This window comes from Homarus americanus, unplaced genomic scaffold (assembly GCF_018991925.1).
Source record: "Homarus americanus isolate GMGI-L3 unplaced genomic scaffold, GMGI_Hamer_2.0 scaffold56241, whole genome shotgun sequence".
Taxonomy (NCBI): domain Eukaryota; kingdom Metazoa; phylum Arthropoda; class Malacostraca; order Decapoda; family Nephropidae; genus Homarus; species Homarus americanus.
The window spans coordinates 928,975-941,609 of NW_024740202.1; the positions used below are offsets into that span (position 1 = coordinate 928,975).

General features: G+C 40.6%; 1 protein-coding gene across 1 annotated transcript; it reads right to left on the reverse strand.

Annotated features, from left to right (window-relative positions):
• Nucleotides 1-291: 291 nt before the first annotated feature.
• LOC121875233 (uncharacterized PE-PGRS family protein PE_PGRS10-like) lies at nt 292-9,448 on the reverse strand. Its single transcript, XM_042379691.1, has 7 exons — nt 9,378-9,448; nt 8,006-8,552; nt 6,589-6,778; nt 5,112-5,315; nt 1,250-2,020; nt 609-801; nt 292-499 (listed from the first exon to the last, which is right to left on the reverse strand). Exons 2-7 carry the CDS (start codon nt 8,168-8,170, stop codon nt 382-384), a joined length of 1,641 nt encoding a protein of 546 aa, XP_042235625.1. The 5' UTR covers nt 8,171-8,552; nt 9,378-9,448; the 3' UTR covers nt 292-381.
• Nucleotides 9,449-12,635: the final 3,187 nt, after the last annotated feature.

Below are 12,635 nucleotides of genomic sequence, written 5' to 3' on the forward strand. Positions count from 1 at the left end.
CTCTATTTGAAATAAACATTATATCGCTGACTGCTGTAACATCTTGTACTTTTTAACTTATTTAATGGAAGAGTTATCACAGTACTCTTGTATTTGTGGAGAAAACCATATCCCCAAACAATACTTGTCTGTACATGAAGAGTAAAATATATCACTAAATCACTGTATTTGAGGAATATACTAGAGCTATACCATTATATTTCACTGTATCACTGTATCTTTTGATTAAAGTTCAAAACTGTAACTTCGCTGTAACTTGATGTAACACTGTAATCCATGGACTAAAACTGTAACTGTTCACTTGCTTGAGAGGAGTGTAACTATAACACAGTAATTATACGGTAACGTGTGGGTGATTGAGGACCTGCAGGTAGATATCACTCACATGTGGTGTTGGCTCGCTCGCAGCTGCTGGAGGTATTTCAGAGCTTTACTTCCCAGGCCATACACCAGCTGCCTCTCTGGGTTGGCTACAAGATTACCTTTCTCGTAGTGGTGTCTGTAACAACGAGAAAGAAAACAAATATTCATTCCACTGCCTAGTTGTTGGGGAGGGGGGAGAGGGAGGAGGAGGAAGTGTATTATGATTGTTGTTATTAAATACCCACCTCATAGCCCTGGCAAAGTTGTTGTATGACAGATTAGGATTGGCTGTTCGTCCTCCCCAGATTTGTGCGATTAATCTTGGTTGCATTAGACGGAATGTTCCCTCGGTTTCGTTCTCCCACATAACCAATGACGGATTCGAAGTGGGGTTGATTAATAGGCGTACCAGAAACTCCCACACGATAGGACCTCTTGCTGTGGGAGATGAGGAGAAGGAGAAAGAGAGTAAATTTCCCTAGTATCATTCCCTTGCTTAACATATTGTAAACAAACGCAGTTCGACCAAATAACTTATAAAATGGATAACGAACCGAATAATAATATCCTAAATATATATTTTTTTCCGTAATGATCTTGACGCAATACAAATAACCGAGAAAAAATATAAAACTAGAAAAAAAAAACATCTTAATTAAGCAAGTGGTGTATATTTGTATATTATAAAACTTATGAAATTATATGTTTTAAAGACTGTAAACAGTATCTAAGGGTTGTTTAGGTATTGTAAATGGTTCTAAGTCGTATATAAGGGTTGTCTAGGTACTGTTAATGGTTGTAAGCAGTATATAAGGGAGCTCAAACTGATGGTGGTGGTTGTTGTTGTTGTTTTGCATATACGATTACGTAGGATTAGAGGACTCACTTCTTCCGCGCTGCTCCACACGTATGGGATCTAGTGCCCAGGCCCATCCGCCACCTGCGCCGCCAGATCCGCCAGCTGCGCCGCCAGATCCGCCAGCTGCGCCACTAGATCCTCCAACTGCGTCACCAGATCCGCCAACTGCGTCACCATATCCGCCAATTGCGCCACCAGATCCAATTGCGCCACCAGATCTGCGCCACCAGATAACTGCGCAATGTGTCGCCACCAGATCCGCTAATCCGCCAGCTGCGCCGCCAGATCCGCCAGCTGCGCCACTAGATCCTCCAACTGCGTCACCAGATCCGCCAACTGCGTCACCATATCCGCCAATTGCGCCACCAGATCCGCCAATTGCGCCACCAGATCCACCAACTGCGCCACCAGATACGCCAACTGCGCCACCAGATACGCCAATTGCGCCACCAGATCCACCAACTGCGCCACCAGATACGCCAATTGCGCCACCAGATCCGCTAACAGCGCCTGTACACCATCCTTCTAGCCCACCAAATCCCCCTTCTGTCCCGCCAAATCCCCCTTCTACCCCGCCAAATCCGCCATCTGCTTCGCCAAATCCGCTGGTTGTGCTTTCAAATCTGCCTTCTGCTCCGCCAAATCCACCTTCTGCCTCGCCAAATCCGCCTTCTGTTTCGCTAAATCTACCATCTGCTCTGCCAAATCCACCTTCTGCCCCACCAAATCCGCCCTCTAGCTGGCCAAATCCTCCCACTGCCCCGCCGAGTCCATCATCTGCACCTTCGACTCCGTCACCTGCCAAAAGAATTAAATATATATACAAATCTCATGAAAATAACCATATTAATTTATCCACCAATGATGTTTACTTCTCTTTTTATTTATTTATTTATTTATTATTTATTTTTTGAGGGAGGGGGGGGGGTTATTCACTTACAGAGAATTGGGAAGGAAAAAGTTAGGGGCGAGCCACGGAGCATGATGCCAAACGTGTGTAATGGTGGAGGAAACGGTTATCACCCAAAGCATATTATGGAATTAAACCAAAATTTCTAGAGATGGGATTTGCATGATACTAAATAAGAAAATCGATACGACAATGCAGAGAACCTATCTATCCAAACCAACCCTACCTAACCAAACCTACCTACCAAACCTACCTAACCGGTATCTAACTGCCCCCCCTCCCCGCCATATAAAGTTGTCTAGCCATTTAAGTTGTGAACGCCCCCCCCCCTGACCCCTAACAGGAACTAACCTTCATAACGAGGTCCCGTGTTACACTGAAACAGATAATGTGGGCTGAATGTTAGTTCCTTACCGCATACCTGCAGGTAGTAGGTAGCTACCAAACAGAGAGATACTACCGCTTGGAAGCATAATGTGTTGTCTAATGGTAGACCCTGCTGCCATATGTGACCAAGTCCCAGGTTGATCATCTGACTTTCTGCCTCATTTACACACAATTGCAGGGTCTCAATTGTTTCTCTTACTTTGACAACACAACATACATACTGTATATTGTTTATCACTTTTGATTGTTTTTTTCATTTTTGTATTTCTGTATGGTTTATTATTATTATTATTATTATTATTATTATTATTATTATAATTATTATTATTTTTATTTTTATTATTATTTTTATTATTATTATTATTATTATTATTATTATTATTATTATTTTTATTTTTATTTTTATTTTTATTTTTATTTTTATTTTTATTATTATTATCATTATTATTATTATTATTATTATTATTATTATTATTATTATTATTATTATTATTATTATTATTATTATTATTATTATTATTATTATTATTATATTTTCGCCCCCCAGGCCCCGATGTGGGTCAGTGACCTGTGCCCAGGTGGGCTAATCCCCGTAAAAAAACAAAAAAAAACACGCATTTTGGACACTTGCGTGGCCTTCCAAGGAGTCCATGAACACATAATAAGTATTTTACACAGTTTTGATCCTCAAGAACCACAGATGGCTTACGATAACATGATTTTTCCGGTAGACGACACCATAATTGGGTTCAAGGGGAAAGCGTCCAACTCGGCTTGTGGAAGCACAACAACTAATGATTTGTATTCTTACGCAATTCCAAATTAAAACGTAAGGTATCCAAACCCCTATTATGGTCTTATTCATTCTCAACCATATGGTGCTGATCCTGTCTTGAACATGTTGACAATATTGGATTCACTCCTTTTTATGTTATGAGCGGACCAGCATGATGGTCGCCGTAGAGGAGAATTGACACCGTCTTATCTACGGTAAATAATTAAATCCTTCTCCTACAAAACACGTAGAGGCCTTTTGATACTACCATTTGATCAGTTTTATACCGTAATTTCCCTCTTCTGCCATGCCCTGCCTACTACAGGTGATTTATGATCGAAGGGAGGAGTAACACGACAAAAAAAATATTACTTAAAAAGAAAGGAAAAAATTGTCGTATCGTTTTTAATACTTACTATCATCCACACAAACATCTCTGGAAAAAATAACCATTTGTGTAAGCATCTTCTGATGATAACCGTCACCTTTAATATTACCTCTTAAACAGTCGTTCCTTCCTAATAAAATAAAATATGAATTAGTTATCATATTAGGCATGTTTTAACGTGATTTTATCTACTTATTTGTATTACAGTGGCATAATATCTTAGTTACCGCGGAAAATCTCGCTGAAAAGAAAATTTTATAGATATTACAGAAAACGGAATAATATGAAGGCAAACTTAAAACATTTCGTCTTTCATAATATATGAAAATAATTACTAAATCTTTGTTTCAGTAGAGGAAAAAGACAGATAAACAGAGACAAAAGGAAAACTGAAGAGAGAATGAGGTTACTGTGTGTTTAATTAACGTCTTGTCAGTACCAACTGTTTTTAAATTATCAGTCACATCAGAACAGGTAAATTGATTGTGTATAAATAATAATAATAAAGCTACTATAGTGTGTTGTCTACAAGATATTTAGGTTAGGTTAGGTTAGGTTAGACTAAAGATATCTTTGTAGACCTGTCGCTACAGTAGCACCAATGTTTCTTGGTATTAAATGTTGAATTATAAAAACTAAGTTTCAGGGTGTTATACAGTGTGACCCTCACTACCAAACACCACAGGTTTACCGGTCCCCAGTTTCCTCCTGTACTAACACTGGATAGAGCTGATAAGTGGCGAAAATATATATATATATATATATATATATATATATATATATATATATATATATATATATATATATATATATACTGAAAAAAATGTGATAAGTTGTTGTAGGTAGATTTTTTTAGTTGGGAAATTTTGGTGTAAAGTCCTGATGAGAATAATCAATTTTGGCAATAAGAATGGGATAATCTGTGTAGATTAGGTTAGGTTAGTTTGGTTCGTTTAGCCCGGTTTAAAGAAAGTTTATACGCCCTTCATCAAAAGTGAAATTTTGACAAACTAATGTATAAGATCACTACAAGGGAAAACAAAATTAATTATCAATCTTATTTACTCAGTACAATAATATTTTTGAGGCAATATTTACATTACTGTATCTGACCAGGTCCACACATTACATAAACTCAAAACTTAACAAAAATTAACGTATGTAATTCTTTGTGTTTGGTGTCTAAATTACTTGACGATCTTTGTTGTTGAAAGCAGAGAAATGTGCTAAACTTGATTAGTTTTAATAAAGAAATGAAAAGAACCTGATCACTTTAGTAGTTAAAGTGAGACACGGTATTAGGATGATTTTTACATATACAATTAACTCTCGTTAGAATGAAACAAAATTCCTAACTAGAATAATTAATCTTAGTATTATTTATTTCCTCAGCACCAACAAAATTAAATCATTCTTAGTTGCTAATTACCGATGTTAATAGCGTGCAGATCCCTAGTTAAGGGAATCAAAGGGCAGTCCTGCAGGACGGCATCGTGAAGGAGTTGGCTCCAGGGAAATCCGTCAGGTAGTGGAGAATCCTGTAGGTTATCCCACCAGGAGGGCAGACTGCCTGTAGACGTGGAGGCGTCACCGGTGTCTGTGGTCAACCCACCGGACCCACCTTGTCTGTAGTCTGTGATGAGAGGAGAGTTGAAGTGATAGCTATGTACACAAAGTATTATCTCTTCTAATTTGTTATCGTCGTTGGACTAGTGAACTACTACCCTTGATACGCGATTAAAGACCTTCGTTGTTTTTAATGATGGTCGTCTAGTATCAGAAGTTACTTACTTACTGAAGTGCAGAACACATCTTAACAGCAACAACATGTCCTCGGCTGGCACCAACATTAGGATGATGTTTGTGTGGTCTCTCTTATTATTATTATTATTATTTTATTTTATTTTATTTTATTGTTTTGTTTTGTTTTTTACGAGCATTAACCCACCCAGGCACAGGTCATTTTTAATGTCTCACATCAAGGCCTGGGGGGCGAAAATATAATAAAACAATGATAATAATAATAATAATAATAATAATAATAATAATAATAATAATAATAATAATAATAATAATAATAATAATAATAATAATAATCATAATAATAATAATAATAAAATTAATAAAAATAAATAAAAATTATAGTAAAATAAACATTAATACTAATAAAAATTATAAATAATAATAATAATAATAATAATAATAATAATAATAATAATAATAATAATAATAATAATAATAATAATAATAATAATAATAATAATAATAATAATAATAATAATAATAATAATAGTAATAATAATAATAATAATAATAATAATAATAATAATAATAATAATAATAATAATAATAATAATAATAGTAATAGTAATAGTAATAGTAATAGTAATAGTAATAATAATAATAATAATAATAATAATAATAATAATAGGCCATAAATAAAAAAATATACAATATAACGAGTGAGAAACAATATATGTATGTTGTGTTGTCAATAGTAAGAGAAACAATTGAGACCCTGCAATTATGTGTAAATGAGGTAGAAAGTCAGAACAGCAACCTGGGACTTGGTCACATATGGCAGCAGGGTCTACCATTAGACAACACATTATGCTTCCAATATCTTCCCAGGCGGTAGTACCTCCCTGTTTGGTAGCTGCCTACTACTACTACTATCTACTCTCCCTCTCTTGGTGAAAAACGAGTATCAAAACATTAAAAAGAAAAATCCCTGATACAGTGGGTAAATCCCTCCTAACCTTAGTGACTAACTGCTCTTTTAGGAAAATACGCATCGAGGAGGGGAAAACAAATTCGGCACAGTAGGAAAATACCCACAACCAGGGTTAGATGTGGAGGGGGATTTTCTCACTGCCATGGAAGACAATAGGGGAATATTAAATCACCTGGGCGTGGTATGGTCTTCATGGTCTGTAGCTCTGTGTAGAAGATGTTGCCGTATTCAGTGCCCACTATATCGCATATGTCTAAGTGAAGGAAGTTGACCAGCTGCCTCCCTGTAATGTTGCCGAAGGACCAGATGTTAGCGTCGATTTTGTGTTTTGCGCACACATATTCACCCCAGGCCACACAGTCCTAAGACACAGGTGAAAAGAACACAAACTTGTGATATTGTTGAGTGTTGGTGGGAGTAGTAGTAGTAGTTGTAGTTTTGGCAGTAACAGTAGTAGTAGAAAGTAGTATAATTAGATAACTATTAGTAGTAGCAGTGCTATATTCAAAATTATTATAATTGTTATTTGTAGTAGTGGAAACACACACACAGCTACACACACACACAGCTACACACACACACACAGCTAAACCACACACACACACACACACACACACACACACACACACACACACACACACACACACAAACCTTAGCCATGCACATCAATACCGCCACCATTCCAGTGCAAGCTCCAGCAGTCACAGTGGGTGCCCATCCTCTCCAGCTGGTGCAGTCTGCCAAACTCCTGGGTGTAACTATAGACCACAAACTGGACTGGAAGGCCCATGTAAACAACACTATCAAGGCAGCCTCGTACCGTCTCTACATGCTACGACGACTCAGGTCACTTGGGGCACCCACGCCAGAGCAGAGGACTATCTACAACGCATTTATTCTCCCCAAATTAACGTATGCGTCACAAGCCTGGTCGTCTTCTCTCAACTCTACCCAACAACGTCAGCTGGAGAAAGTACAGAAGAGGGCCTGCAGAATCATGCTCGGCGCAGACTACTCCGGCTACACCAACGCTCTCTCCACCCTGGAAATGCCATCCCTCAGTGACCTCCACCACCACGCACTAGCAGGATTTGTCAGTGGATTACTGCACCCTCCTCGTCATCGCCACCTACTGCCACCGGCAGTCCCCCGCCCACCTCGCTCAGTCCGCCACTACAACAAAATTCAGCCCATAAGAGCCCGCACTGACAGATATAAGAACAGCACCATCCCATCTATTGTTAATATAATAAACAACTCCTGATTTATGTACTGTACAGCCCTGTAAATGTATTCAACGTATATTATTGTCTAAATCACATGTAAGTTTGTATATTTTCAGGCACCGGCTACAACTCTATTAATAAACCGTTTATTATTATTATTATTTACACACACACACAAACACACACACACACACACAGCCACACAGCCACACACACACACACCACACACAGCCACAAACACACACACACACACCACACACACACACACACACACACACACACACACACACACACACACACACACACACACACACACACACACACACACACACACACACACACACACACACACACAGTACTCACCTCGCCACTCCACTCGGCTACGTCCAGGTGGCAGAAGTTTTTCTGATCAGCATTTTCATCCTGGCGGCTGCTGCTCATGGCTGTGAGTTGGTCGTCTGTCCAAGCGAAGACTTCTGCTGTCGAAGACCCATAGAAAATGTGGGTGTTGTTATAATAATTGGACATGTTGGTCAGTGTGTGTGTGTGTGTGTGTGTGTGCGTCCTTTCAACACGGGTTTAACCTTATTTTTAGGGTAGCTTAGTTCACTTTATCGTTTTTTGGTGTGTGTGTTTTTTTTTTACTTTTAATTCAGCATTTTGCTGTTTTCATCAGTGTCTGTACTGCCTCTTTAGTACTGTTTGCGGCTCGTTGTTATACAGGAAAGCTGACTTTAGTGTGTTCGTGTGTAACTGTTGTGACTAATAGGCCCTTTATTTTGCAATAAGAATAATTCTCTTTTCCTTGTGTAACTAAACTCCGTCTTCGATTTACTTCACTCTTTCTTGTTATGTCTTCTAAGTTCTCCTGTTGTTTGTAGAGTCCGTCTCTTCTGTATCGATCAGTCACCTATTGAGAGAATTTCATGAAAGTCTTAACGTCTGTCGAAACTTTCTCCGTTCTCACCCCACATACTGTATATTAACCTTCTTTGGGTTATCCCACTGTCTTTTGTTACGCTTGCCATCACTTATTGTTGTTGTCTTTTACACCAACGCCTTCCCTGGCTTTCTTTTTTTTTAATTGCTATTTTATTGAGTTCTCGTCAGGTTTTTTTTTTATCATCGTCTATCTGTCGAAGTCTCCGCTCGTGCTCGTTAATTGGTTAGTGTGATTTGACCTTTTTTATCACTCTTGTCTTTTTCTTTAGTTATAGTTTCGTCTCGTGTATAGTCTACAGGACCCGCTAGGATACCCGACCTTACTGTATTGTCAGAGGTTTAATATTACATCAGAGGTCATATACAACAGCCGAGCCTTTCCATTCGAATGAAAGGGCACCCCAAGAGTCCTTCCTGGTGTGGAAAGAGAACCTTATGATTTATCGTCAAAAGTAATGTTATTGTCTACACTAGCCGTCAGAGTCCTTCAAGACGTGGCAAGTTAACCAGGGCAGAAGGAGAGGAAGGAGAAATGTCTTGAGCAATAATACCTTCGTCTGCACTAGCCGTCGGTGTCGTTTGATGTCACGAGTCCCCAAGTTACAAGTGAAGTGGTACTGATATTTTGCAAAAGGAAACCAACCGTGTATTCACTAAGAGGGAGCACCATTTACAAAAGTCGTTAGTGAACTTTACAATACTGTATCACAACTCACAACTTCCCAGGTCAGGAGCACCCCGACGCCTGCACTAAGCGTGGCAGGATCCCTTTAAGACACCCAGACTTACTTACTGTAAGAGGGGCAAAAGGAGGAGTTGGTAGAAGATCCCGTCAGGAGTAGGGACACTGTCTCACTAACTGCTCTTGAGTTGTGTCCACATCTTTATGCTTCTCACAAGCTAACACTCCGGAGAGACACATCGGAGGGGGGGGGGGAGAAGTTATTTCCTACTTTCTAGCAGACGACGCTGCCAGACATCCACCACGGCCAGTGAGGACCCAAGGATCGTATGAAGGACTTCACTGAATGGTTTCTGAGGTCACGGGGAATGTGTGGAGTGGGAGGAGCCATGGGGGGGGCTACAAGTGAGAAGAATGAAGCGGATGTTTATGAAAACGTTTGTGAGTCTTTGTCTCCCGTGGTCTGGCTTGTCGCACACACGGATTATTATTGTTATTATTATTATTATTATTATTATTAGGTTCACGGTGAGTGGTCACTGGGCGGGGTCGCAGCAGGGGGGGGGGGGGGAGTTGGAGAAGCAACATCTTGATTTTCGTGGACGCAATAGTGGTTTTGTATGTACCTCATGCCCGACAGAAGGTTCTTCTAGGCTGAGTACACCAAGAATGTTCACAACTACTACAACTTCAGGGTAAGACATGAAAAATGGGTTTTTGTCTGCTCTTGGTGGCTGTAGAAAGAGATTGTCAACCTTCAGCTACACCACACCAGTACTTCATCCCATGGCACAGAGTAGACCCCTGTATATATTAATGACAATTGAATGATTGTTTATTTTGTATTTATTTATTTATTTATTTTTTTTTGGGGGGGTGGCAATTATGCATCACAATTCACTTGAGAACTGAGTTTGACGCTTATGCTTGATGTGAATTGTTACTCCCTCAGTTATCATGACACATCAGACCAACCACGTTTGGTCTACTCACACAACTCATTCGTACCTGCATACACTTTCAGATAAGTACATGCTCACAAACACACAGATATACAGTATACAGATACACAGCCATCCATATAGTGTATGGCGCTATATAGGAGTTTTACTGTTGTCTTACTTTTCGGACACGTGTTTGTAACCAATGTTTCTGTGATTTATCCTTATGCCCTGGAGAACAAACCTGTGTTGGCTCAGGGTTGCCAATGTACTCCCATAGGTACCTGTACCCTTGGCGCAGTCTCATGTACATAATCTGTTGAGATCGAGTCAGGGATTGATATTCTTTGTAGTGGCGGTTGTCGTCACCGGTTACAGCGTCATAGTGGAGTAGTGTGACGCTGCCCCGTTGTTTCACGTGCGTCCAATTTTCGTCGAATGCTTCTCGTTGTGTGGCGTGTATGCGAGATTTGAGATGATTCAGGGAGAGGGCGAGGGTGGCTTCAATATCTTCTTCTTGTGTAGCTTCTTTGGCAAGTCGATCAACAGTGTCACAGGCAGTTATTCCTATATGTGACGGGATCCAAATAAACTTGACACGGATGTCATCAGTTTGTTCTAGCCCGGCGACGGCGGCTAGGGTGTGTTGTGAGGAGGGGGAGGGTAATTTGAGCCTCGCTAGCGCAGAAGTGCTGTCGCTGATTATAAGGAGGTTCCGGCGTTCAGTGCGAGCATAGGTCGCCCCCTCATGAATGCCCGCGAAAATGGCTGTGCTTTCAGTGTCAGTGGAGGAGGCCCAGTCGTGGACCCTGATTTTCCTGCAGGCCTGGCGCTCAGGATCCACACAGCTGCCCCAGCGCTGCCCAGCGTGGTAACAGACCCATCACAGTAGACGAGGATAGGGGGGTGGGAGGTTGTAAGAGAGGAGGTGACATCATTAATCTGCTCAAGGCAGTTAAGTTTGAGCATATACCGCAGTTGGGTGGATTTACGACCAGGGAAGGTGTGGACGACAACATCAACACTCGGGAAGTCCACGGCGGTAGAGGCGGATGAGTGTACTCGGGAGGGAGAGAGGTCGAAGGGGTGTAGAGGTGATAACGCAGGATGTCAGCAGCAGTGTGGACGGGCCAGTGTTGAGAGGGAAAGGTAATGGGGACAGGCCGGCGCAGGAGGGTGTTAAGATGTGAGTTCAGTGAGCGCGACAGGGGAGTCGGTTTCTCACTGCGAAGAAGTTTAGCACCAAGGATGGCATTGAGAGCGGTAATTCGATCGCAGACAGGGAGCAGAATCAGTTCGCGCTGCATGACTTCTATTCTGGTGGTCATAGGGCAGCCGAGTATGAGTCTCATCGCTCTGTTTTGGATTTTCTCTATGCTTTGTTTCTCGCGCTGGGGGGTAACTACAAGGACAGAAGAAGCATAATCTATGACAGCTCTGACGATGGCAATGTACATGAGACGTAGAACCCTGACAGAGGCCCTTTTGAGGCCGTGAGTGAGGGACTGGAGGAGCCTCGTTCGTTGGCGGTACTGGGAGATGACGTGGGCGGAGGTGATTTTTTTTATTTTGCCGCTTACAGCGGCTACTTTATTGTGCACCCCACACTCATCCTGTGAGTGGTAGCGCAAAAGGATTACAGAGTAGGGTTTACAACGGGTCATAATAAGTAACCCCCCGTGGTCAGGATATTATGGCACTGAATGTTACACAGTATTTCAATTACATTATTTGCTTAGTTCTATACATAAAGGGTAACTTATTCACAAATGCGTGAGTACAGGTGTGTGAGGCAGTATGTCTGGCCTCACACTTTGTTATTCACATTTGTGTGAGAAGTATTCAAGCACATTGTGTATTTGGTTCTATACATGAGAACTGATATAGTTACTAAGTGCAAAAAAGTGGATACAATCTTAATTTGTCGGCTACCATACCATTAGAGATGAAGTGTTGCGCCATTTCACACACAATGTGCTTGGACCTGTCCCGAAAGGGTTCTATTTTCACTCAGTCGAGGACGTAGTGTTCAAGTGTGTGGCTATATGTCTGGCCACACACTTTACATTTAGTCTTGTTTACATCTGTTTGAGGAACATATTACCAGAGGTACTTATATCCTAACCTTAATCTAGCGGTGACAACATCTTGTAATCTAGTGATCTTGTTACTTGCTTCATATGCATGTTTCACTTGATACATCTCATCATGGTAAACTATGGATCGACTAGTGCCTGTTTGCACTTGTCTACTCGCGTCAAATTCATTAATAAGTTCTTTCCTATTTACAGTTTTAAGGGATCTTTTTGACAGACGCAAATTGTATTCAACAGTGTCTTTGTTAGACGCGAGTTTGGTGAGGGCATCAACTCTGTCATGTTTTATGAGGCCTATGTGAGAGGGGATCCACAACAGTTTGACCTTGACA